Genomic DNA, 25,469 nt, shown 5'->3' on the forward strand with positions numbered 1-25,469 from the left:
TTTAAAATTAATTTGATTTAATTTCATAAATTTATCATATTAGTCATTATTTAAAATTACTATATATGTGTTGTGGTGTCACTTAATTAATATGTCATATCAATAAATTTTGACATCGTTAATCACAAAAATTATGACATGACTAAAATGTAAATATTTGTAAGACAAATTTAATTAAAAAAATATTTTAAAAATTAATTTAAAAATTAAGTGATTTTTTGGAGATTAATTTGACTATTTTTTCTTTTTGTTTGTGACTTTTATGATGGATAAAAAACTAAAAATGGACAGGATTCATATAAAACAACATTTTTATTTTCTAAAGAAAATATAAAGAAAATAATTAATAAATCATGTCACTTTTATTTTTATGTTTATGTTTATATTTAGATGTTTCAATAATTACTATGACGAGAAAAATGATAAGCAAATGTGTCATTCTCTTAACCCTTCCTCAATTTAGATGGTAAGGAAAAATGGAGGTTTCAAAATGAAAAAAAGTATCAATATTGTTTGCCCTCTTTAATCTTGTCACTCATTTCTTTTTTTTAAAGTATTTTCATACATGACTTAAAAATAATTTACAAGATTGCTCTGGGTTTACTGATCCTTTGGTGTTAAAAATCCGAGATATCATGTCTTGGAAATGGCGTGCTGATCTTCGGTTGATCTTGAGAGATGCAAATACAGTAGCAGACATCATGGCAAAGACTGCAATGAGGACTATTTCTTCTCAAGTGGAGCTTCCATTACCTTGGAAGGAGTTTGAAAGTAGTATCGGGACTGCCTTTCTTAAGCAGTTTCTTGTTTTTTTTTTTTCTTTCTTAGTTTTTGTTTATTTTTCTTTTAAGTCACCAAAAAAAAATCTTCCAAAGTTAGCTTAAATTTCCTCAAAGTCCTAATTAGTCACCTCAAATTTTCTCTCTTTTTTTGGGGTTTTTTTTCCCCCAAAATGTACTAGTTTATCATATGTTATAATTTGCTTCAAATACCCTTTTTTCCTTATAAAATATTATTAAAATTGTTCCAACACAATTTAAACAAAAGCTAGGTGTATTGAATTTCCCCTTTTATTTATTTATTATTTGGTTTGGTTACAAAAGGCAATATAGCTTGTAAGTTATTATAAAAAAAAGTTGTGAAAAAAAAAAATGAAAATATAACCCAAAAAAATAAAAATAATAAAAAATCTCCTAAACCCTAAATAAACCCCAAAACCTCACCACTGTAACTGCATCAGCATCAATGGCGTCCCTGCTGAGAGTGAGGTCAAGGGCGAGGCCCAACCCTCTCTTCCTCCGCACTCTCCCCACTTTCCTCCACCTCCGTCGCACCCTCTGCTCCGCCACCCAGTCCCAACCCGACCCTGACTCACCGCCAACAACCACCAAGGTCCTGGAATCCTTCAAGGAGGAATTCGAAGTAGGGTCCCGCCTCATCACTCTCGAGAGCGGCAAGGTCGCACGCTTCGCAAACGGCGCCGTCGTTTTGGGCTTGGACGGCACCAACGTCCTCTCCACCGTCTGCTCCGCCAGGGGCGACGCCGTTCGCGATTTCTTGCCCCTCACTGTATGTTCCCTCATTTCTTTCTTCTTTCATCAAATGAAAAAAAAAAAAAAAGCTTTGTATTTTTTTTGTCATTTATTTTATAGGGATGGAAGTGAATTGAGCATTTTTCCGAAGCTACTCCTTGCTTCGATTTTTCGTTAGAAACTCAATAAGCTAAGCTCATTAATGTACCTCGGTTGGGAGCATAGAGAATAGGTTACTTTTCTTTTCTTGGCCTGGCTCTTAGTTCACTTATGTATTAGAGGGTCGTGATAGAGTATAGGTAGGGAAGTGTTAGGATCAATATGGGGTGTGTGAATTTGAATGGATTGATTTTCAGGATTGAAATGATGGTATGGGAATAGTACTCCTCAATTTAAGGACATCTGAAATAAATAGTTATGTAGTAGGAATAATAGTACACCGCAGTTCAGAATTGTGGAGTTGTCTAACTGTTGCCTCATATGTATTGTGACATGTACTCATGTCCAATTCTTTTCTCTGACAATCAGAATTTGCTGAAGTACAGGAATAGGAATCTATACTCCCTTTTTTTGTAATAAGAATCAAATTGACCAATGTGTCGGTTGTTAATAGGTGGATTACCAAGAAAAGCAGTTTGCCCAAGGTGTGATTCCAACAACATATATGCGTAGGGAAGGTGCCCCAAAGGAACGTGAACTATTGTGTGGTCGGATCATTGACCGTCCAATTCGGCCATTATTCCCGCCTGGGTTTTACCATGAGGTTCAGGTGAGGCCATTGTTAAGTTATCCTTTATTCAAAATGTTTTCTATTTTTTATTTTAGTAACAAAAATGCATGACTTCTAGGTTATGGCAAGTGTTCTTTCTTCTGATGGAAATCAAGATCCAGATGTACTAGCAGCTAATGCAACATCTGCTGCTCTTATGTTATCAGATATTCCTTGGGGTGGTCCCATAGGAATGATTCGTATTGGGAGGATATGTGGGCAATTCATTATAAATCCTACTATGGATGAGGTAATTTTAAAATTCTTTCACTACGTTAGTTATCAGATTTCTATATATTAATATATTAATATATTTAATATGAATATGAATTTAATTTTTATGCGCTATCAGTGTGAAATAGTTTTACACAAACAACTAATCATGTGTTGTCACATCAGTAAAATAACTAATTTTCAAACCTACTATTTAAAAAATCATCTAAACGCTTGAAACTAATTGAATAACCATGTAAAACTCTTTACACTATTAGCGCGTCAAAATTAAACTCTATTAATATATAATGTTTTATATAAAATGGGTTGGGGGCATCCTTTGTTTTGTTAAGCAGTTTCTCTTACTCCACCCATTGTGTTTTATTGTTCTTTTATATTTGAAGTTGAGTTGAACTGCCAATCTACTTTCTTTGATGAGTTTTGCATATTACCATTCTTACTATTTCACTCAAAATGACCATCTAGCATACTTTTTGTATCAGAAAATGTGTTGGTTTTGCAAATTGCACCTCAATTTGATTTTAAGCATTTTTTCCCTTCTAATTAACATTGAAATTCTATTTTATGTGGGTATGTTAATGACAATAATCTGGTTGTTTAATAATGAAATACCATTTCCTATTTTCTTATAGCTCCTTATTTTCTTGATGCAGTTAAGTGTAAGTGATCTTAATTTGATATATGCATGTACAAGGGACAAAACTTTGATGATCGATGTACAAGCCCGTGAGATTTCTGAGAAAGATCTAGAAGCTGGGATAAGATTGGCTCATCCTGAGGTGACTTCAAAAGTCAAAACCATTTTTATTATTATTATTATTATTATTATTCCTCTCTATAATTGGGATGTTATTGAGATATGTTCCTCTAATTGTTCAGGCAATTAAGTATATTGAACCTCAGATCAGGCTTGCTGCAAAAGCTGGTAAATCTAAGAAAGAATACAGACTTTCTATGTTGTCTGACAGAACAATGGAGAAAGTTAGCAGCATGGCAGCAGCGCCTATTGAAGCTGTTTTTACTGATCCTAGTTATGGAAAGGTGTTCTTTTTCTACCTCCTTTTTTCTTTCTTTGTGCTTTTTGTGATTAGTATAGTAAACTAGACATTGAACTCTCTCATTAATTTTTGTGGGTTTTTCCAATAATTACTTCCAGTTTGAGCGTGGAGAAGCATTGGATGGTATTACACAAGATGTAAAGAGGGTGCTTGAGGAAGAAGGTGATGAAGAGAGCTTAAAAGTTTTGCCGAAGGCAGTAGACACAGTGAGGAAGAAGGTATGCAGCCATGTGATTAGTTAGAAATTAGGGGGCGAACAGTCTTCTAATTTTTCTCCCCAATATACAAATATATTATCCTTGACTCCTTGCTTAATTATTCAGTTTTAAAATGAGAAAATCTTACCATATTATTTGAATAACCTCTGGCCATATATACCTTAGACATGGTTGGGGATGATAAAAATTTATCTTCTTCTTTCTTTCAATACTTCTTGAATTGGAATATCTGTCGAAGTCATCATCTATTAAAGTGTCTAGATACCTAAGTAGATAAGTATTTTCTTTCATGAGGTTTTGGTGCTAAATTTTAAAATAAACACAGAAGGAAAAACTTGTTTGCTCTTTGGTGAAACTCACTGCCTTATTATTTGAAATTTTTAAAATACCTTACAAGCTACAAAGTTACTTAGTGTATGATTGGTGATGGTTAACTTGATCATGACAGAATTACATATGATGTTTCCACTAAAAAGTTTTTTTGTTATTGCTGTTGTCATTTTTATTTTATTTTTTTATAAAAAAAATTTAATATAGGTAGACATAATCCACACCATACAGAAACTTTTTTAAGGGATAACATAAGATTCCAAAATTGTCGGATGTAAGTTATATATCTCTCTCATATATTGTTTTAGGATTTGTTGAAGATTGGTGTTTATATTTTCACAATGTAGGTTGTCCGTAAAAGAATTATTGCAGAAGGATTCAGAGTTGATGGAAGACGGTTGGATGAAGTTAGGCCTTTATGTTGTGAAGCTGGAATTTATTCCGTATTGCATGGATCTTCACTTTTTAACCGTGGAGAAACACAGGTCTATTCTATGATTTTATTTTATGTTTTATTCTGTTATTGATTTCTAAAAGCTTGATAATTGCAAACTGAAATGTATATTTTATTGTTGCCATGGACAGGTCCTCTGTACAGTAACACTTGGAGCACCTACAGATGCTCAAAGATTGGACTCTTTAGTTGGTCCTCCAACAAAGCGATTCATGCTTCACTACAGTTTTCCACCTCATTGCATTAATGAAGTTGGTAAACGTGGTGGTCTGAACAGGCGTGAAGTTGGGCATGGTAAATTATGCACACAAACAATTAAAATAAATAAATAAGAAGAAAAAGAAAAAGGGTTAAAAGTCAAAATTAGTTCTTTACTAGATAATGAAAATATTGAATACCAAATGGCTTATAGTTAGATAGTTGATGTTGAATTTGAATTTGAATTTGAATTTTTTGTTCACTACTCATGTGAGATGGAAGTACCGGTATAAGATATAAATCAATACTATTGTAATTGGCTTTATTTAGCACAACCTTGATCCATCATATTTTAGATGAAAGGGGTGCTAAAACAATCATTTATGCGAAACGATGGTGTGCTTTATACTAATTGACTTCTCCATGATATGCCTGGTTTTATGTTTAGCTATGGTTATATGATCAAGTTATTCATTCTAGAAACTACAACAACCAAAGGATGATGAGTTCTAAGTAATTACAGATTGTCTTATACAAAACTTAAGTTCCTAACTAGAGGTTGGTTTCTCTACTGTTTTATTTTTGTAGGAACTCTTGCTGAGAAAGCCCTTCTTGCTGTTTTGCCTCCCGAAGATGATTTTCCCTATACTGTTCGTGTCAACTCAGAAGTCATGGCTTCAGATGGTTCAACATCAATGGCAACAGTATGTGGAGGTGCTCATTCTAACCCTAAGTAGCAGCATTTGTGTTGACATTTACAAAATAAAGATGCTTGTTCCTGAATATTTTCTTCTTTGAAGGTAGCATGGCTCTTATGGATGCTGGCATTCCAGTACGTGAACATGTTGCTGGTGTTTCTGTGGGTCTTATCAGTGAAGTTGATCCATCCACTGGTGAAATAGCGGATTATCGTATATTGACTGATATTCTGGTATTTTTCACAACGTATTGAGTGCATTTCTTTACAATGTTTGTTTGGAGTATTATTGAATTAAAAATTTGAACTTTACTAGTCTACTTATGTAAAAAATTTTATCAACATTTTTTAATCATTTAATATTTTGATTTATATTCAAATTTATTTTTTTATTCATAGGCAATCTTAATGAAAAAATACATTTTCCATCAATGATCCTCTTACAGCCAAAGACACTCTTTGTGGTATTAGTAGGTCTTTAATATTTTTCATGTATCGGCATTGCCTAATTATGAGGTGGCCAAGGGAGATTTATGTATAAATGATCTCACTGCAGTCCTGATAGAGCGCAATTGCGTCATTTGATCCATGAAGCCGACCGCTCCCCTCCCCAAGTGGGATATGATTTTGTTGTTGACATTGCCTAATTAGGTTCCCCATTTGTAGGATTCTTAGGTGTATATTCATAGTGATATTGATATTGAACAACATAATAGATGATTGTTCTCTTACCAAGTATTAAATTTAAAAAAATTTATTTTTAAGGGCTTGGAAGACCACTTGGGTGACATGGACTTCAAGATTGCTGGAACTCGAAAAGGAGTTACTGCTATTCAGTTGGACATAAAACCAGCTGGAATTCCTGTAGATATCATATGTGAATGTTTAGAACCTGCTCGTAAAGCTCGCCTTCAAATTCTTGATCACATGGAACAGGAAATTAGTGCACCTCGTAACAAGGATGACAGTACTACGCCACGATTAGGTCTCGACTTTTAACCTCTTTTCGCCCACCCTATTCTTCACTTTTGGTGTTTTTTAGAATAGGTTTTCCTACCATGCAAAACACCCTTTCTAAGTATGAAATTTTTCTTTGCTAATGCAGCCACCTTAAAGTACAGCAATGATGCTATTCGTCGCCTAATTGGGCCAATGGGTGCTCTAAAGAGAAAAATGGAAGAGGAAACAGGTCACTTTAAGTTTGAAGCATCTTGGATGTTTACCACATTCTGTCCTCTTGTTGGTTTACCTATAAATGTTGTGTTTCTAGTATGCTGTATATATATTTTGTGAAGCAGAACACATTTGTATATGTTATGTTTATTGACTATGCTATTATGTATTACAATCAGGTGCACGGATGTCTGTAGGCGATGGAACGCTTACAATAGTTGCTAAAAATCAGGCTGTAATGGACAAATTACTGGAGAAGGTAGTTCTTCTATCATGTTTAGCCTTAATTTTTCTATAAAGCTATGCTTGTCATCTGTAATGGCATTATGGCATTCCCAAGGGAGACAATGTTTCTCTCCTGTTTTAGGAAATATTGATTTATCTTCTAAATCATTTTGACATGTGTAGTTTATCCTTATATGTATCCCATAAAAAAAATAATGTATTTATTAATGATGAATGGTGAAATATCCACTCTTGTTTCTTCCTTCATGGATGTCGTATTGATGACCATTCTTGTTTGTCAGATTGATTTTATAGTAGGCCGTGAAATTGAAGTTGGAGGAATCTACAAAGGTGTTGTCACCTCTATAAAAGAATATGGAGCTTTTGTGGAGTTTAATGGTGGCCAGCAAGGGCTTCTCCACATTTCTGAGTTGTCACATGAGCCGGTATGTATGATTTTAACTTATCATAATTTCTTATCTTTAAGAGCCATATTATTGTTGTTTCTGCTACCAACAGGAACAGAATTTTGCATATAATACTTTGTCTTTAATAACTCTACCATTTCCACAGGTTTCTCGAGTTGCAGATATAGTCTCTATTGGCCAGCAGCTTTCTTTGATGTGCATAGGCCAAGATGTTCGTGGTAACATTAAATTATCCCTTAAGGCAGTTAAGCCTCGTCCCGGAGGATCAGAGACTGATGATGTAGGTGAAGTATCTGTGGCATCTGCAAAAGAAACAGCCAAAATTTGGGCACCGGTTGGGGATGAATCTAAAGCAGAAGAGCAACAAAATTCTGCCTCTGATTTTCCGATAGGCAAAAATGAATTAGGTGAGGCGAAGCCAGCTACCTCCCAAGTACCAGTATTTTTAATACGTAGTGCTGAAGAGTGTGGGGATGAGAAGTCTACCAGCTCAAATCTGACATCAGAGGATACCCCCAAAAATAAAAGGAGAGAACCAATTCACAAGTCAAAATCTCGTCAATCTCAAGATGTGATGGATGCTTCATCTTTGCATTCAGGTCCCTTCCCACGTACTAATGCTAAGAAGTCAAAAAATCTGAAGCAGAAAAAGTCTAGTTCGCATTTGGAGGAGTGTGAGAAGGAAGCTGAAGATAAGGAAGCGGTAACTGCAAAACAACTGAAAATTGGAACTAAAGTTACTTCCAAAGTGCATCAAATTCGTTCACACGGGTTGGTATTGGATTTGGGTGGAGGACTTAAAGGAATGTACCGATTTGAGGTATGAGTTGCCTTTATATCCTTAATGACATAGATGCTCAATGTCCCCTTTCTCTCTCTGTGTGTAGCTTTAATTAACATCTTATATACACGTAATTAACATCTTATATACACTTTGCCCATCATTGCACATCATATTACCTTTTTCAGTGGTTGAGAACAATGCATTTGTTGGACTTTATCTATGGGTTATAGCTGGAATTTTCAACTGATCGTTCATACAGAAGTTTACACACTTGCAAATCCACATTAATTTCATCGTAGACCATTTATCAGATGAATTTTTTAATCCTTTTCATTTCTGAAGTCCACCCATGTGTTTTGCACTATCAATTAATTTGTATTCCTTGTTTTGTCATGTAGGAGAATAGTGATAAAAGGAACTTTAAGATAGGTGAGGAGATCAGAGTAGCATGCTCAAGCTTTTCTAGCAAGGGGATTCCAGTAATGACTATGGTGGATGAAGACTAAATTCCTAGTGGTCATTCCTTTTCTCGAGCGATCCGCTAAGATGATGACTTCGGAGATCTACTCGCAGCACGCTGGAAGCAAAAGTGATTGTTATTCTGGTTTCTGGTTAGTCACCAGTGATTTTATTAAAGAACTGGATCATAACGAGTGCTATTGACATCAGTCAGTTCATGCCACCGACACCATTTAGTGAGACTACACTAAATTGTTGTTGAGCTGCTGAAAATTCATTCAATGAATTTTGGGAGACATTTCACATTGTGGTCCATAGATTTAACCATATGAAGCATGAAATGCTGATGAAAATGAGTCACAGTCTAGAGATGGTTGATGCAAGATTACCAAAATAACCACCGTTTCATAGCAAGACAGTGGTATGAGTCTAGTAATTGACTAACATTTAGTTGTTAATCATCTATACTACTATCTGTTTAATTTTTGTTGAGGGAAGGACTAAATAAATGTATACGAGTTATTCTTGCTAGGGTTTTGGTACTTATATTGATTGCATGTTCATTTATGAATATTTGATCCTCATCTAAATGGAAAATGTGATTTGGTTTCTGATTTCCGTTTTTTGAATTTTGTAAAGAGAAAACAAAAATGGTAAAAACAATAAACTCTACTTTCTGTTTTATTATTTCTGTTGCAAAGATCTAAAAATTTAACAAGCATACGGTTCAATGGCTTTCAAATTCCATACATCAATAGCTAAACCCTAACCAATATACAATATATAATACAATATGTAAATACAAAAATTTTCTAAAAACATACCATGCGAATACAGCATTATACATTAAATAAAAAAATGCTTTGTTCATAAAATGGAAAAGTTATAATAATGTTAAAATCAAATATTTATAATTATGATCCTAGATATGAGGATTATTCAGATGGTAACTAGAAAAACAGAGATTGAATAATAATCTAATCTTCTAACTGAGTAAAAAAATAAAAGATAGTAACAAACAAAAGTAAATCTAAAACAACAATGTTTGATGGACACACATGCCAATACATCAGCACAATTCAGGTAATTGAGTATGATAGTGATAGTTCTCAGTTGGTTTCACAAAGATGCTTCCAACTCTATTCTTAACTAAAGAAATTGCTTCCCAAGTTGGTAAATGAGGCAATGACCACCAAGTACCAAGAATTCCAACCAAAGTGAACTTTTGATCTCTTACTTCCACAGCAGCCAGGCATAGAAGCTTATAGTCATGAACTTCAACTTTGCTGGCATACGGCTGCAAGATCAAAGGATCATAAGATACCAAAGGTTTTACTCAAAAGAATAACAAGATTCTAAGACATCCTTATCCATATCCGCATGCAAATTCTCGGTCAAAATATATGATATTTGTTCTATCAACATGGCAAAGTCAAATATTTTCATCGATGTAGCTACATGATTAAATGTTTGTTAGAAACTGTCTTGTACTGACAATGCATACAAATTAAAATCCAAGTTCCAAATATCGTTGCACTCATCATTACATACGTATATATTATGTTCATTTTTACACCAACTAAATCTGTAGGGGGAAAATACAGTACAAATAAAAACATGAGTCAATAACAATGTGGAAATAGGGAGATGCAATAAAAGAACTGGTTAAGATTGGGTGATCTAGTAACAAAACATTAAAAGCAACATATTGATGATATATTGATGTATGGAAATTCAATATCATGATTAAGTGCTATTACAAGAGAAAAGGAATTCAATCATGATATATTGATGTTAGGTATCAGTGGAGTACAAGTGATAAAAATGAGATAGCTGACTAGCATGCGAAAAAATAAGCTAATAAGGGATGTCATGCACCTTTTTCTTGAAAAAACGAGTATCTTGACGCATGGATTGTTCGCACAGCTGCAATATAAGGACATTTTCAAGAGATATATAATCACATAAACATTTTTCGTTGTTTCTATCAAATATTTATTCAAAATAAAAGAGCCTTTAGGTTAAGAATAAGACCACAATTCAATATATATGTTTTCGTCTCATAAAAAATGTTCTAGACCTATGAAAGATCTTGCGATGATTAAAATATGAAAATAACAAAAAATCCATCAGATATTAATACATGATCTGACCTGATCAACAAAAATATAGACAGAGAAAGGATTGGGCTTGGTGCTTAGGAGAAACAAGGTAACTTTGACAAACAAGATCATAATCGGATCATCCAAGTTCGTCAACACTGTAAGAAAGAAAAGAACAGGAAGCCAGAATTTCCTAGTGAATTTCAAAAAGTGGTGCACAATTTCTTCCTCCTCAGAAACATCCTGTGAGTTATCAGAAGGATCATCCACCAAAGCATCCCCAGCTTTAAACAAACAAGAAAACTCAAGTTATTGAAAGAAAAACATGAGAAAATGAGATAGGGAGGGAGAATATGAAGAAATATAGAAAAGTTAAAAGTGCATTAATACCAATGAGATGAGATATCTGGCTCACCATCCATGGCATGAGCTATAACTGATGCTGATGCAATTGACACTCCTAATATGCTTCCAATGCTCAAGTAACTGCCTGAAATATGCATCATCAACCTCATATTACATTTTATACCACTCACAGATAATGGAAGGGCATGTTTAGTACATTTTCCTTTTGCGTATAACTTCAAATTTGATATAAAAAGATTAAAACTAGTTAATTGGCGATTCTAGAACCACGCCACATTGCCACAACCCACAAATAAGATACACAGATAATCATCATAGTCAATCATAACCAGATGATGCATCTCAAGACGTGAAGAAAACTTGTCAAATGAGTATGATCACCATCATGAACCTAATTTCAGCTTAATGTGACAAGATTCCATACTAGGTACAAGCCAATTAACACAAGTTGCTTCAAGTTTAGTATGCTAACATGGATTTAATTTATGATATTAGACCATAATGTAAAATATTTATTTCTGCAATGCATCAATGCTTTTTCTCTCTGTAGTATAAGTGTATAACTACTACTATCCAAAGTTAATATGTAAGCACAACTAATCTAGCTTGAGCCTGTCGGCTCACTTTAAGGGTATCAGTCTCTCCTTACCAGTTTCTGCCATTTGCCAATACTCGAACTTGATATCTTATTGGGTGTTTGTTAGTTTTGATTTTGCAGGAGAAGAAAAGGTATGGAAGGAAAAAGCCTTGAAGGGTAAGCAGAAGTTCTTTTTACTCTTCAAATCCTTTCCTTCCATATTCCCCTCAAAAACTCCAACTCTCAAACATACCCTTAAAGAAACAAGTGTCAAACCATTGCAATCAACAAGCATTGCTTCAGTGCATCAAAATCAAAGTTTTGTAATGTTATCTGAATAATATTAACACAAATTTTGATGTTGCTTATTTCATACTGAAATATATCTTTAGTTGAGAATACCAACTTCCACTAAACCACACACTGAGAATATAGTTGATTGAAAAATTTACAATAATAATATATTAAAGAGAAAAAGAAAAACAGAACTAGATAGTTATTGTTACCAGAAAAGCGATTATTTTTACGCAGGAAGTTAGCTGGGACATTGAGATTGAAGCCATGGGAATGAAAAAAGGGTTTCCCTGGTTGTTGTTGAAGGCTGTTCTTCAGTTTTAGCGCCAATTGTGTTTTCACAATATCCAATTTCAATTTGCTGAACTTGTAACCTGAATCCAATGATAATAGAAGACACGAAAAGGGATTAAAGTTGAGAAATTTAATCATGGGTCAATAAGAAGATGAGTTAAGGAGGAGGGTGGAGTAACTAACTGGTAGTGGTAGTGAAGAACAAGTGTTGGTTGAAACGAGAGATTGGAGAGAGTCTGAATATTTGAACAAACTTTGAAACATGACCCATCATCTCAATCCAATCAAAGTTTCTTCCTTTTTCAATTCCTTGTTCCTCTTTGTACTTTGCATCAATCAGAGGAGCACCATATTCATGTTAGGATGTGAGGAAAGAGCATGCAGCTGCCACCCACTTCCTGAAAAAACACTTTTTTTTTTTTAAGCATTTGTCTTTATTTATTTTGTTAGTCTAGTTGTATACTTGTTGGAAATTATTTTTAATATGAAAATACAAAATAGAGATAGTGTTTTAATTGAATATTGATATTTAAAGTGTATTATAGTATTGTTTGAATGTGCAGAGAATGCTAATACAACACCCAGAAAGGGTATTGCTGCAACTTGACACTTCACCCACTATAATTATACTAAATAATCGTATTTCTAACAAAAAATACCAATATTTTTTCATATAAAAAATTAGTCTATATTTATATGATAGATAATATAATTTTACAATAAGAGAATTTAAAATATAAATGTCAAGTAATTGTAAGAGTTAGGTACAATTATGATTTCTAAAGTATAAGTCAAAAATTTTTTTCGTCTTCAATCTTTTTTTATATACAAAATCGTTTCTAAGGTCTAAAAACAAGTTTTAAAATCGTTCTTTTTACTTAAATTTTAAAATTTTGGACCAAATTATCCATAACAAGAAAAATTTATAAATAAAAAAAAAGAAAAAATAAGAGAATGAGAATGTTTTTACTCCTGCGAAGGAGGAATGGAGGAAGAAGGAGGAGAAAGGAAAAAAGAAGAAGAAGAAGCTGTCTACAATTTACTTTTGTCTCGACTTCCGTCGCCAAAAATTTAAAATCAAGTTAAAGTTTATGGACGATTTTAAAACCAAATTAAACCACCATTTTGTATAAAATAAGTTGAGGAGAAAAAAATTTTCGATTTATATTTTAAAGACCAAAATCGTATTTAACCCTAATAGTAACGAACCACAATTGCGTTCAAGATTGTAGAAGTAGTGTGTTAATAATGATTTTATTTTTTAACTATTAGTTATTATTATTAGAAATTCTTGAATTGAATTTAACAATTAGTATTTTTTATTTATTTTTTACTTAGTTCCAATTTAGAATAGCTTTTCTTCTATGTTACTATTTGCATGGTTTTGTAAGTAAAATAAATAGCAAAAAGCTTCTCCCACTCTGTTTATGATTATATTTGGTAATAACTAATAACACATCACTAGAATATAAGATTTAGATTGATTGCCATTTGAGTTAAAATTGCATACTACTTGCTTTAAGTTAATTTTTGAAAGGTGAAATCTTCTCCTTTATAATCATTTAATTGTAAATTATTTTAAATTAATAAGTTAGCACAAAATATATTGTCTTTAACTTTTACGATTCATTTGAGAGAAATAGAGAATAAATGAGATGAAATAATAATAATAATAATAATAATAATAATAATAATAATAATAATAATAATAAGAGTGTTTAAATATATTAAATAATGTACATTTTTTAGTATTTATAACTGAAAATTATTATTATTATAATTTCAATATAGATGTTAATGTTGGTGTCTTTACTTTTGTTGGTGTCTAATATAGATATTAATTATATTTAACTATTATTTTTTAATTCAATGAAGTAACAATAAGTATCAAATTTAATTAATTAGCTTGATTAAAGGCTTACATCATTTTATATATATAATGTCATCTATGCCAAAATGCTGATATGATACAATTACAAAAAGTAATAGAACATAAACTCATTCTATAATAAGCTTGCATCAACTTTTATATGATATAAAATTTATAAATAGATCGATAGATTATTATTCATAATGTTACAACTTAGACATGGATTCAAACAATGTTACAACTTACAAGTTACAACTAACAACTTTGCATATGCAAACAATAGTTTCGTATTTAATGCCCTTGCAATTATTTTTCATTGAACAAACTGAACTTTAATCTTTGGGAATCATCATGATATAAGAGAAGAATATGCTTGTCACTCATTGAGCAAATCACTTTCAAGGTATCATATTGAACCATGATCATGAAACCATCTTGATTCTTCTGAAACAGACCATTGACAACATCTACATGTGCTCCCTTGAACTCATGGCTTCAGAATAGTTTGGTGAATTGCAACTCAGTTAATGAAATTCCCTTGACTTTCAACTTTGTTTCATGAATTATAAAGCCTGCATTTTCCAGTCCCAGCACAAACAGAACACTCATCGGCATCTCCGGATATGTGCTTCAAGCAATGCTTGATCCTATCATTCACAACATCCTGTGCCACAAGATTGTTCAAGTTCAATATGACAGTTATAATGCAACATAGATTCATTGCTTGGTATTTATTTTTCATAGTACTCCTTCCACTTTCACATCAAAATAATAATTGCTTGATTCAGACCGGTGTAAGGAGTAAAAAATAGGCCCAAGGCCCAATTAGGATAGTTTTATTAGTAATTGATTTACTATAAATAGATATAGTAGAAAACCAAGTTGGGTTGGTTCAGTGGTTAGCTCACTAATCCGCATAAACAAGTGTTGGGGGTTCAAATCCCGTTTTGTGTATGCAACAACCCATTGTTCAGCGGCAAACCTTCAAATGGAGCCGGGTTTGGGGGATACTGTGGGAAACAAAAAAAAAACAGAAGAGGACAATGCAAAAGGTTTTGCGTGACAAGACGATATGAACCCTTGCCAGAATCAATTGCCTATGCTTGGTAAAAGCAGGATAATTGACATATAATTATTTAATTTTGAATCTGATACAATGTCTATGATCATGGTTCATCCATTAAGAAAGTCCAACCAAGCATAATATTCCCTAACTAATCAAGCATGAGAGAAATTTCATCCATTAAACAACTCCAATTGATTCATGAAAAGGCAATTTGAAATAAAACCTTTTTAATCATCTTGCCACATGATATTTTTAGGAATTCTAATTAAATCAGAATTGCTTTGTTTGCCATGATATAAAAATGCTATTAAACTTGAAACCCGAGGAAACAAAACATTTTCCTGAGTGATTTGTAAAACTCAACTCGGGACAGCAAACATGACATTGTGAAATGTACAAGAGTTCATACCACAAGTAGCTCATGCAGTCCAAGGGGTGCGGTTACAATGTATGACACGCCAGGATGCTCCTTTGCGGCCTCGGAACTTAACGAAGGAATGTCCTACATAATACAATGAGGAGTTTTAAGAATTTTGCCACTTACTGAAATCTTCAATCTTCATCAAGTTGAGGAATCACAACAACAATTTATAGAAGAACCACGCTACATGTACACCAAAAATCAGCCACAAAATCAGCCAATGGCATAAAATACATGTTAAAATATAAAATACCTATTGAAAATGAGTTAAACAACATATGTATTCATTTATACACAAATACATAGTGACTGATTTGGTGGCTGATTTTTGGTGTGCGCATAGCACTTTTGTTTACAGAAAGATAGGACAGATAACAGTTTTACAAAGGTCTACCTGATTCCAGTGCCTTCCGGGAGAGAGGAAAAAGGGGCTGATAACGACACGTTGTGCACCTTGTTCGACACAAGATTGAAAGGCATCTCTAATTGATGGTTCTGCTAATTCCTAAAAATGTGTATATATTATGAAACATTAGGAATTCCCCCAGAAATCCAAATTATAATATTGTCATAAAATGAAAAGGAAAAGAAAAAAGATGTTGATTTATGCACCATGAAGAAAATTGTTCACACTATGAAACAAGCTTAATCTCTTTTACCCCTCATGAAGAGAAAAGACAATGTCATTGCCCATGACAAACAAACAACCTAAGTAAAATGCTAACAGTCCTAAGATGATGCATACTACATATCATGCTTGCAAGATTCGAAAAACTTTATCAGCTAACATTTCTCTAATTCTATGTTTTTCTCTACTTGGCCAATTTTTACGAATAAAATTAAAAACAAAAAGATTACAGAAAATTAGTAAATTACCATATGAGCAGGCTCCACAATCTCGTACCCAGTTTTATGTTTAAACATCTCCACAAATTCATCTGACATCAAAAACCAAAACTAATTTTATACCTCAAATTATAGTATTCCCAAAGTACAATAAAAGGGGTAGTAGGAGTGATAACATCAAAATAAAGAACCGAGCTTACTAAGTAAGAGATTGGACTCTTTGCGACGCGACCCATGATCCACAATTATGACTGCATCACCATCACCAACCCCAACATAGCTTTTAGCTCTCAGACACAGTACTCTGCTTAAAGTTGGAGTCTTTGCTGACAAATTTGAGGTTTTGAAGGATACCCATCTCGTGTTTGTTCCTCTTTCACTTGCAGAAAGTCCGTAACAATAACAAGAACCAACCAAAGTAAGAGAATAAAAAAAAGTTCTTGTCCAAAAAAAGGAAAACAAAAAAACAAAAAAGAAAAAAAAGGAAGAAACTGAAAGGGAGAATGGAGGCAGTACCTTGTGAAGGGAAGGGAAGGAAGTGAAAGAGATTTCATGGGCACACCAAAGGACCAAAAAGTTGCTTCCTTTTTTAGTTTGGGGATAGCCTCATTAATAATACTATCAAATATCAATCAACCCATTCCAAGAATTTGCAAACCCTATAATAATGAAAAAAAAAAAAACTCACTATCTTAGTAAAGTAATATAGTAATAAAATTAATAATTTTTATTTTAACAAAAAAAAAATAATGTTTATTATTTATGAATTTTATTATTTTAATTTAATACTAATTAGATATTCATTTTTTTATTTTATCAATTTTTTGGCTTTAGAAAAGTTTAATCCTCTAATAATATCCCCTCTCTCCTTCTTTTTTCGCTAATTTTGGGTTTATTAAGAATAAAAAAATAAAAACTTCAACTAATACTTCAAATTAATTTTCAAAAATTTTTTAGTCAAATATTTTACTCTTTAGCAAATTTTAATTATAAAAAAATCAAAATTTCATTTTATTAAACAAGTTAATCAATAAATCTCATTTTTTTTTTACCAAAAATAGAAGACTCGAACCCGCAACCTCTTAAATGAGTATGGAGAGACTATACCATTTGAGCTATTACTCATTGGCAAATCTCATATTTTCTTGTTAAAGACTAATAAATTTAACTAAATTAATTCTCATTACTATTTTGAATATATAAAATTCCTAAAGACATTTAAACCTTTTAGATTAGTCCCTTTATGTAAGCACGTTTTGCTAACCTCTAACAAAAGAATTTAACTTAGAAATTGATTTGTCTGCTAACATAAGAAGTAGTTAAAATTAAAATTTATTAAAGATTAAATTACAACTAACATTTTTTAAAAGATTAATATATAGTAGTACAGAAAAAGTTAGAAAAAAATAGGAGTTTTAAATTTTTAAATAATTCTTTTATCTATAAAAAAATTTAATATTCCTAACAAATATTTTAAAAATACTTGTTAATAAGACTCTTTTAAAACAATTGTGGGTGTTGTGAAAATATGATAAAAATAAATAAATAAAGATAGAAATTTATATATAAAAATAAGAGAGTTGTAAATTGATAATATTCTTGTAATATAATACTTAATAATTTATGAGAATAAAAATCTTGTATTATATAAAAACTAGACACAAGAACTAGATACAAAAACTAACAAAGTTATATATGTGGATAATGTGGCTAATAATTAGTTCTTTTATATTTGTTATAGTGAGCTTGTTGTGATGAAATCACTATCTATAACACCTATTTATAGATAGAAGTTTAGATCAAATAATAATAAAATATTATTGACCTAACTCACATATTATTTAGTGAAAATATTGCACCTATTATATATGGCTAATATCATATGCTCCATGTTATATTACATTGTTTTCATAAGAGTGGGAGTGTTTTAAGTGCATTTTGGAAAAAAAAAAGAAAAAAATATCATGGGAGTTATGGGTTGTTTATTTCAAACCAAGTTCCAACATTGTCTTCATCCTTCTTTAACAAAACCCTTGACAAATTTCTGATTTAGCCTACTCCTTCAAATTCAGTCATCTTAAAACTTTCTTATTCGTCAAATCTATGGGATATAAAATAATTAGTATAGATAAAAGAACTTGAGAATTATAGTGACTATTTTATGAATAATTGCATGTGCCAATACTCTATTCTTAATTTTCATGATAGGCACAAATCATATCATGTGGGTAGGCATTGTATTTTGATCAAACGTGTCCCAACAAATTGCTTTTCATTGTTTTTATTAGTTGGTTAGAAACAACCTCCATTAGGTGTTATTCCCTTTTCTAACATCCACTTCTAATGGGTCAACTTATCCACCACCCACAAAATCCACCTTAATTGCTATTACAACCTAGCCATATGTAAATTTAACACACAAGAAAATTGCTTCCTAACTATAAGGAAAAACATTTATGTTTATTTTAATTTTGAATTAGCTATTAATATATAAATTATCATATCAGACTAATTCACTTTAATTTAGTTGAAGTTTGTATAGAAAGTTAGAAACTTCTATTTTTGAAAGCTTGTATAGGAATTTAACTTTTTTTTTTTTTTTTTACCAAAAGATATGAGACTCGAACCTGCAACCTCTTAATTGAGTATGGAGAGACTATGCCATTTAAGCTATTACTAATTGGCTAGGAATTTAACTTCTTACTATATTCACCAAAGTATATATGACTAAAGTTTTATTATACATATTCTCAAAGACAAGAAATATTTTATAATTTTGGTAACTACTTTTAATAAAACTTTTTTATATGAAAATGATATCGTAATAATTCAGATAAACATATTTAATCAAACATATTACATTATCTCTCTATTTAAAGTATCATTTGGAAGTAACCAGCTATAACTTTTATGTTTATATGATTGCAGGGAAAAAAAATATTTTTTTCTGAAACAGCTCAAACCTGAGCAAATGAATCTGAAATGGGAAATCTCAATCATAGTACTTGTTTAATTGTTTTAGTTCCCCCGATTCTCACGCAAACACAAAAAGAACAGAACTTGCAACTTTACGACACCTCAACTGAGATATAGGCGAAGGACAAGCATCACACATTTTCATTCCCAAAACTTAGAAACCAAAGTACTTCACTTCACTTCACAAACACACTTCACATGCTTTTTTCTAACACCTCACGAGAATCTTGAACCCTTCTTTGTGAACTTGTATTGCTTTCCGGGGTAGGGAAATTTTGGGGGGATTTGTGAATGTTGGTTTTGCCATGGATCTGGTTGGATCTTCAGTTCCAGATAGATTCCTACTTGGTTCATTGATTTGAGGCAAAAAGTTTCGTTTTTTATGGTTTGATTTAACTTCTGAACTGGTTGGAAATGGTGGGTCAGTTTTAGTGAGGAAGAAGAAGGGGAAAAAGGGAGTGTTGTTATTGTTAAAGGCTAGAATATGAAGAAGAAGGTGGTTCAGCAGAAACCTCAGCACAGATGGAAGAGGAAGGTTTTGACTTTGATGTTTGTGGGAATATTTTTTGGAGGGTTGTTGTTTATGCAGACAAGGTGGTACACTCATGTTGTTGGGTTGGTTCCATTGAATCACCATCAATTCCTTGTTTCTCAGCCTCATGTTCAGAGCCCCAAGATTGCATTTCTCTTTATTGCACGAAATAGGCTTCCTTTGGAGATGGTTTGGGATGCATTCTTTCGGGTACAGTCTCTTTTTTCTATTTTTTATTTGTGTTGAATGTATAGTTATTGTTTATGTCTATGTCTTTATGTGTTTTTGTGTGTGGACTGTGTAAATTAATAGAAGACTAGGAGAGGGTGCATCAATTGGAGCTTAGTCTAAACTACTTACTTAATAATATTACTTTTATTTTTGGTTTTCCACGGTATCCCCCAGTCCAGCAGGTCATTGACTAATCCATCACGGATCGGAGTGGGTTGCTGCATGCACAAGACGGGATTCGAATTCCCCACACTTGGTTAAGGGAACTAGTGAGCTAACCACTAGACTAACCCAACTTGATTACTTAATAGAGTTACTTGACAAAACCTTTTTCCCACTAGGTGGGTCAGCTACATGGATAGACATCATTGCATCGTGCCCATGCATTGGGATACGACGAAGTTTTACATCAGCAGTCGCAAGCCTAACATAACCTTATATGGATCCAAAGGCGTCATTGCGCCGTCGCCATGCATTCGGATGCAATATAGTTTTACATTGGCTATTGCAGGCCTAACAACCCTCCTCGTTTTTTCTGGGATTGCGACTGGCTATGTAAATGCAGGCCGAGTTTGGAGTTAGTCTAAACTTTCAATGGTTAATTATAGCTTAGTCTAATCTTTATAGGCGTTTCTTAGATTGCTTAATAAGATTACTGGTAATCTAGATCACCACATTTTAAATTACCGGTAATGTTATAATGCAATGGAATGTTTGGAAGATCAATGATTCAATGGTAATCTAGATAGACACCTCTCACACGTGCGTGTGGGGTGTTGAGGGAATGTATTAATGTAGATTAGCTCTTGGAAGGTAATGTGGTTGTTTTGGAAATTTGGATTACCAATAATGTGTCTTTGGCAATCATTATTTGTGTCATTTAGCAATCATGTACTCCGAAATTTGCTGGTTTCAAGCGAGTTTGCATTACCATGTATGCTCCGGCGATAAACAATAAAATTGTTGACTGATGGTAGTGTAACATGTCTACTTGGTATGACACGGTACTATAAAATAGAGCTTTTTTCTCTAGAAATCGGCCAATATTATAAACGTGTGGTACTGTTAACACCAAAAATAGACAATGACTCCATTCTCTATGACATTAAATTGAGCAAGAAAAGTGATTTATTTGGAAAGTCATATTCATGTATAAGTGTTGTTATTTATGCTTCAAAAAGTCTCAAATGATGAACATACTAGTTAATTATTTGCATTTGAGAGGATGCTTATTTAGGGTGTGAATAATACCTAAAGAAACTGTTTCATTGTTTCTTCAGGGGGGTGATAGCAAATTCTCTATTTTTGTCCACTCGAGGCCGGGGTTTCTGTTCAACCAGGCAACAACTAGATCTACATATTTTTTGAATCGTCAAGTCAATGATAGCACACAGGTTGCTATTCTCTCCTTAACAGTTCTCTTTATTTTAAGCAGTTAAACTTAGACTGCTCGATTTCAAACGTCGTTACCTGTTTTATGTAAATGCAATTCAGTGCAAGTGCATCTTTTATAAGTTTTAAGTTTTAGGAAATATGCCTTCCATGCTGGCTCAAAGTTGAATTCTAAATACCTCCTGTTCTTCCGATTTCATTATGAAACTTCTAGGCTATCTTTTGCTTTTATGTCTAAAAGTGAACTTTGAATCATTCTGTTCTGAGTTATATTATTCAATTCTTATAATCAATGCTTGTTATATCTTTCATCTTCATCATAATTTAGTTCATGTGAATCTATTTCCAGGTAGACTGGGGAGAAGCAAGCATGATAGAGGCCGAGCGCATTTTGCTTAGACATGCACTTGATGATCCTCTAAATGACCGTTTTGTTTTTCTCTCAGATAGGTGAGGGTTTAATTTTGTTAACAGATATAAGCTTGTAATTCTAATACAGTTTTCAAAGCATGACCACCTTTTTTCATTGTACTTCGGTTTGCTTAATTATTTGATAGAAAGAAAAGATTCTGATTTTATTCAATTCTTGAGCCTAGCCTCACTATATTTCAGTTGATTGATCTTTTTTCAGCTGTATACCTTTGTACAACTTCAGCTACACTTATGATTACATCATGTCAACATCAACTAGTTTTGTCGACAGGTGAGGAATGTACTTATGCTGTTGCACAGTGTGTCTACTTTCCAGAAAAGAATGTATCCACCAACACTACTATCAATTGATTTTTTCTAGATTATCATTCTTAATTGGTCTAAATTAGTAGCTTGATCTTATATTATTCTGTTATTTACATGTATCTAAATGTGAGCAGCTTTGCCGACACAAAAGAAGGCCGTTACAATCCAAAAATGCATCCTGTTATCCCAGTTCATAACTGGAGGAAAGGATCTCAGGTAAAGGTCTATTACAGTGCCGAGTTTAGTATGAAAGTTCATTTAGACACCTAAAATACTTGACATGATGTATTCTCTTGCAGTGGGTTGTTCTGACAAGAAAGCATGCTAGGATTGTAGTGGATGATGAAACGGTCTTGCCAATGTTTCAACAGTACTGCAAGGTAACTCATTACAAGGTTCATGGTCTTTGACGTGCGTGTTGTCGCGAGTATCACCTAAACATATTTCTTATCTCACCCCGAAATTCTTCTACAAGATGTAAGTTGTAAATCAATGAGGTCATGGCCTAATTTGCCGATGGAAGTTTTCGGAAGTTTTTTCTTTCTATGTTAAGTGTGACTGATAGATACAGGATCCAGGGTGTAACTTTAAGGTAATTTTCTTAAGCCAATCAAATGCATTTCTCTGACCTGTGGATTCAATAATGCAGAAAAAGCCACTACCAGAATTTTGGAGGGAACAACACATTGTAAGTGCTTTATTGCCTTGCTAAAATTACTTAGTGTTCTCTCTTTCTTGTTCTATATTAGAATTAATTTAATATTTTATTGCAAAATGAGGTGATAATTGACAAAGTGATAATATTTAATGAAAATTATCTTCTTCATGCAGCCTGCTGACACATCAAAGTTGCATAACTGCATACCAGATGAACACTATGTCCAGACATTATTGGCTGTAAGGATCCTTTTGTCTTTTTCTTTTTCCTCCTTCAAACTCTTCGGCTGACGAGAATTGAAGCTGGTTTTTGTCACATCCACTTTTAAATTTACAAATACTTGAATATGTTCACTATGTTAGTTTTAACTCAGATTTTGTTTGTGTTCAGCAAAAAGACCTAGAAGGAGAATTGACAAGGAGATCACTGACACATACTTCCTGGGATCTTTCGAGCTCCAGGGAACGTGAACGCCGAGGATGGCATCCGGTGACTTACAAGTTCTCGGATGCTACACCCATGCTTGTAAAATTTATAAAGGTTTGACCTTCACTATGCTGCAAATGCAAAATCACTTCTTTTTTTAAAACCAGTAAACTTTAAATTTCTTATTCTAGGACTACTTTCTTTCTTCCAAAACAAGCTTATATACTAGGCATGATAATATTAGGAAAGTTAAAATGGAGGCTCTAAATAGAATCAAAGGCTTAAGCGACTCGCCTACCATGTTATATAAGCATACTCCGAAGCTACACTAGAAACTCGGTTCGCCTTCTTCTGCAAGGAAATCGATGACTTAAAGATAGATGACATCTTAATCTTGTAATTCATATTATCCAACTAATGAAGCTGGTATCTCTAGAGAGAAATTGCTTTTATTATTGCATCATTAGTTCAGATCAGCAAAAGATAGAACATTTCCTAGAAGAACCGATAGTTGGTTATGAAATCAAGTTGAATATGCAGTAAAATTACAATGTTTGAGCTAGCCAGAAGGAATTTGCTGAATAATGAGAAGGAAAAGTGCAGGTATCTTAAACTTTGATGAAAGAAAATATGTATAAGTTATATATATTTTTATATTTTTTATTTTTGCAGGAAATAGATAATATTTATTATGAGACTGAATACCGAAGAGAATGGTGCAGCAGCAAAGCTAAACCATCCACTTGCTTCCTTTTCGCGAGGAAATTTACCCGGCCGGCCGCGATACGGCTGCTTAACATGGTAAGTACATTTGTTTTACAAGTTTTTTCCTGAAAATTGATACTGAGCTTCTATATAATTTCAAGGGGAAACTTAATTTTCTGTTGTAATGTATGTATTTGAATATTTCAAGTCTTCTTGCTAATTTTATTTTATTTTATATCTTTTCTGTTGGACAGTCTGTTCTGGAATACTTAAATTAAGAGAACAAAAAGGCTCAATAATAATAATTATCAGAGGTTGGTAGAAGCACAAAGGAGAAACAAATTACTTGGTAAAGAAATAAGGTGGAGGAATGAAAATAAAGCAGAAGCAGCTGAAAATGATTGATGACCATTCTGATCATATTGTACAATGAATTTTGTATACCTTAGAAATTGTGGCTGTGTGTGAAAATATTGTACTACATTCTTTTATTGGCAGAGTTGATGTACAATGTTTGAGATATGCTCTTAGTAATTAGTATAGTGAAAGGAAAAAAGGGTGAAGAGAAAATTGACTTATGTATACCTGCATGAAATTATTGATTTTGGTCCTCCATATTCCACATAGTTGTTTTCTCTTTTATTTTTTATTTTTAGTTAATAACTCAAATTAGTCTATTATTTCATTTCTAATAAATATTTATTATTTTGTCTTCAAAAATTATTCGTCATATGTGCATTAAACAAATAATAATTTTTTTTTTTATGAAGGAATAATTTGTCTAGAGAATTTCCAAAATATTAAAAATTTGTTTAGAACAGAAATAAAATTCTTTAGGAATAATTTGGATTTTACTCTTATTTTTTAGTATAACTACTATCATGAATAAACACATTTTGGCACATTTTTAGGCCATTCGGTTGAACTTGGGCCAATGGGCTTGTGGGCTTTTTTGTCCTTGCCTATGTGGGATAGGCTTACCCATTTCATACTATCTATTCAGATTGGCCGTTAAGCAATTTTAATTTGGTCCTAAATCTTTAAACTCTAAATTCTAATCCCTTTACTTAGATGAGCTATTTTTAAATTCCAATAAAAGTTCCAGTCTTATGAAATTATGTATTTCTTTGTTTGGAGTTTGGACATCCATTCCTGAAATTAGGGTTCATGAGCACACCTGATTCTTGGAAGATTAGTTAGAATTGTTAATTTAATTTTATTCTATAAGCATTTCTAATCTATGAGATCTTTGAACCAAGAATATTACATTACTAGTTAAAAAGAATATTCTTCTAATTAGATTTAGTACTTATTTGGGTATTATTAAATTATTTAAAAAATATATATTTTAAAATTTTTTTATATATTTGACAAAATTTAAGTAATAAAAACAAAAAAATTTAAAAAATAAAAAAT

General features: G+C 32.5%; 4 protein-coding genes across 6 annotated transcripts; 2 read left to right on the top strand and 2 right to left on the bottom strand.

The window, feature by feature from the left end:
- Positions 1-1,038: 1,038 nt before the first annotated feature.
- Positions 1,039-9,170, top strand: LOC107644529 (polyribonucleotide nucleotidyltransferase). The gene is made up of 16 exons (XM_016348408.3): positions 1,039-1,569; positions 2,146-2,301; positions 2,381-2,551; positions 3,189-3,314; positions 3,415-3,576; positions 3,692-3,811; positions 4,489-4,626; positions 4,727-4,889; positions 5,382-5,507; positions 5,594-5,724; positions 6,256-6,475; positions 6,596-6,679; positions 6,843-6,922; positions 7,191-7,334; positions 7,462-8,136; positions 8,499-9,170. Exons 1-16 carry the CDS (start codon positions 1,246-1,248, stop codon positions 8,604-8,606), a joined length of 2,928 nt encoding a protein of 975 aa, XP_016203894.1. The 5' UTR covers positions 1,039-1,245; the 3' UTR covers positions 8,607-9,170.
- A 197-nt stretch (positions 9,171-9,367) lies between these two features.
- Positions 9,368-12,611, bottom strand: LOC107644532 (uncharacterized). The gene is made up of 6 exons (XM_016348411.3): positions 12,376-12,611; positions 12,111-12,272; positions 11,077-11,151; positions 10,713-10,945; positions 10,438-10,485; positions 9,368-9,856 (listed from the first exon to the last, which is right to left on the bottom strand). Exons 1-6 carry the CDS (start codon positions 12,464-12,466, stop codon positions 9,629-9,631), a joined length of 837 nt encoding a protein of 278 aa, XP_016203897.1. The 5' UTR covers positions 12,467-12,611; the 3' UTR covers positions 9,368-9,628.
- Positions 12,612-14,204: 1,593 nt separating this feature from the next.
- LOC107644533 (sirohydrochlorin ferrochelatase, chloroplastic) lies at positions 14,205-17,014 on the bottom strand. Of its 2 annotated transcripts, none has more exons than XM_016348414.3 (6): positions 16,912-17,014; positions 16,596-16,774; positions 16,426-16,487; positions 15,944-16,054; positions 15,538-15,630; positions 14,205-14,726 (listed from the first exon to the last, which is right to left on the bottom strand). In XM_016348414.3, the coding sequence occupies exons 1-6, from the start codon at positions 16,947-16,949 to the stop codon at positions 14,619-14,621; spliced, it is 591 nt and encodes a 196-aa protein (XP_016203900.1). In that variant the 5' UTR covers positions 16,950-17,014; the 3' UTR covers positions 14,205-14,618. The 2 variants fall into 2 exon arrangements, with proteins under 2 accessions (XP_016203900.1, XP_016203899.1); XM_016348413.3 differs by having other exon boundaries at positions 16,596-16,786; positions 16,912-17,013.
- A 2,328-nt stretch (positions 17,015-19,342) lies between these two features.
- On the top strand, positions 19,343-24,677 carry LOC107644531 (Core-2/I-branching beta-1,6-N-acetylglucosaminyltransferase family protein). Of its 2 annotated transcripts, XM_016348410.3 has the most exons (11): positions 19,343-20,113; positions 21,415-21,528; positions 21,876-21,976; positions 22,158-22,229; positions 22,399-22,480; positions 22,564-22,644; positions 22,914-22,952; positions 23,096-23,161; positions 23,313-23,462; positions 24,021-24,149; positions 24,308-24,677. In XM_016348410.3, exons 1-11 carry the CDS (start codon positions 19,856-19,858, stop codon positions 24,329-24,331), a joined length of 1,116 nt encoding a protein of 371 aa, XP_016203896.2. In that variant the 5' UTR covers positions 19,343-19,855; the 3' UTR covers positions 24,332-24,677. The 2 variants fall into 2 exon arrangements, with proteins under 2 accessions (XP_016203896.2, XP_088342698.1); XM_088486572.1 differs by having other exon boundaries at positions 19,345-20,113; positions 24,021-24,395.
- Positions 24,678-25,469: the final 792 nt, after the last annotated feature.

Source organism: Arachis ipaensis, chromosome B5, assembly GCF_059453495.1.
Source record: "Arachis ipaensis isolate K30076 ecotype BB chromosome B5, ASM5945349v1, whole genome shotgun sequence".
Classification (NCBI taxonomy): domain Eukaryota; kingdom Viridiplantae; phylum Streptophyta; class Magnoliopsida; order Fabales; family Fabaceae; genus Arachis; species Arachis ipaensis.

Coding starts and splice junctions, on each gene's coding strand:
- LOC107644529 (XM_016348408.3), top strand. CDS start 1,246: ATGGCGTCCCTGCTGAGAGTGAGGTCAAGGGCGAGGCCCAACCCTCTC. Junction 3,577..3,691: donor CTGATCCTAGTTATGGAAAG/GTGTTCTTTTTC, acceptor AATTACTTCCAG/TTTGAGCGTGGAGAAGCATT. Junction 6,923..7,190: donor TGGACAAATTACTGGAGAAG/GTAGTTCTTCTA, acceptor CTTGTTTGTCAG/ATTGATTTTATAGTAGGCCG.
- LOC107644533 (XM_016348413.3), bottom strand. CDS start 16,949: ATGAAATCTCTTTCACTTCCTTCCCTTCCCTTCACAAG. Junction 16,488..16,595: donor AGAGTCCAATCTCTTACTTA/GTAAGCTCGGTT, acceptor TTTTGATGTCAG/ATGAATTTGTGGAGATGTTT. Junction 16,055..16,425: donor TTGTGGAGCCTGCTCATATG/GTAATTTACTAA, acceptor ACACATTTTTAG/GAATTAGCAGAACCATCAAT.
- LOC107644532 (XM_016348411.3), bottom strand. CDS start 12,466: ATGATGGGTCATGTTTCAAAGTTTGTTCAAATATTCAGACTCTCTCCA. Junction 11,152..12,110: donor TAAAAATAATCGCTTTTCTG/GTAACAATAACT, acceptor TGCATATTTCAG/GCAGTTACTTGAGCATTGGA. Junction 9,857..10,437: donor CTCGTTTTTTCAAGAAAAAG/GTGCATGACATC, acceptor TTGATCTTGCAG/CCGTATGCCAGCAAAGTTGA.
- LOC107644531 (XM_088486572.1), top strand. CDS start 19,856: ATGAAGAAGAAGGTGGTTCAGCAGAAACCTCAGCACAGATGGAAGAGG. Junction 20,114..21,414: donor TTTGGGATGCATTCTTTCGG/GTACAGTCTCTT, acceptor TTGTTTCTTCAG/GGGGGTGATAGCAAATTCTC. Junction 22,953..23,095: donor TTTGGAGGGAACAACACATT/GTAAGTGCTTTA, acceptor TTCTTCATGCAG/CCTGCTGACACATCAAAGTT.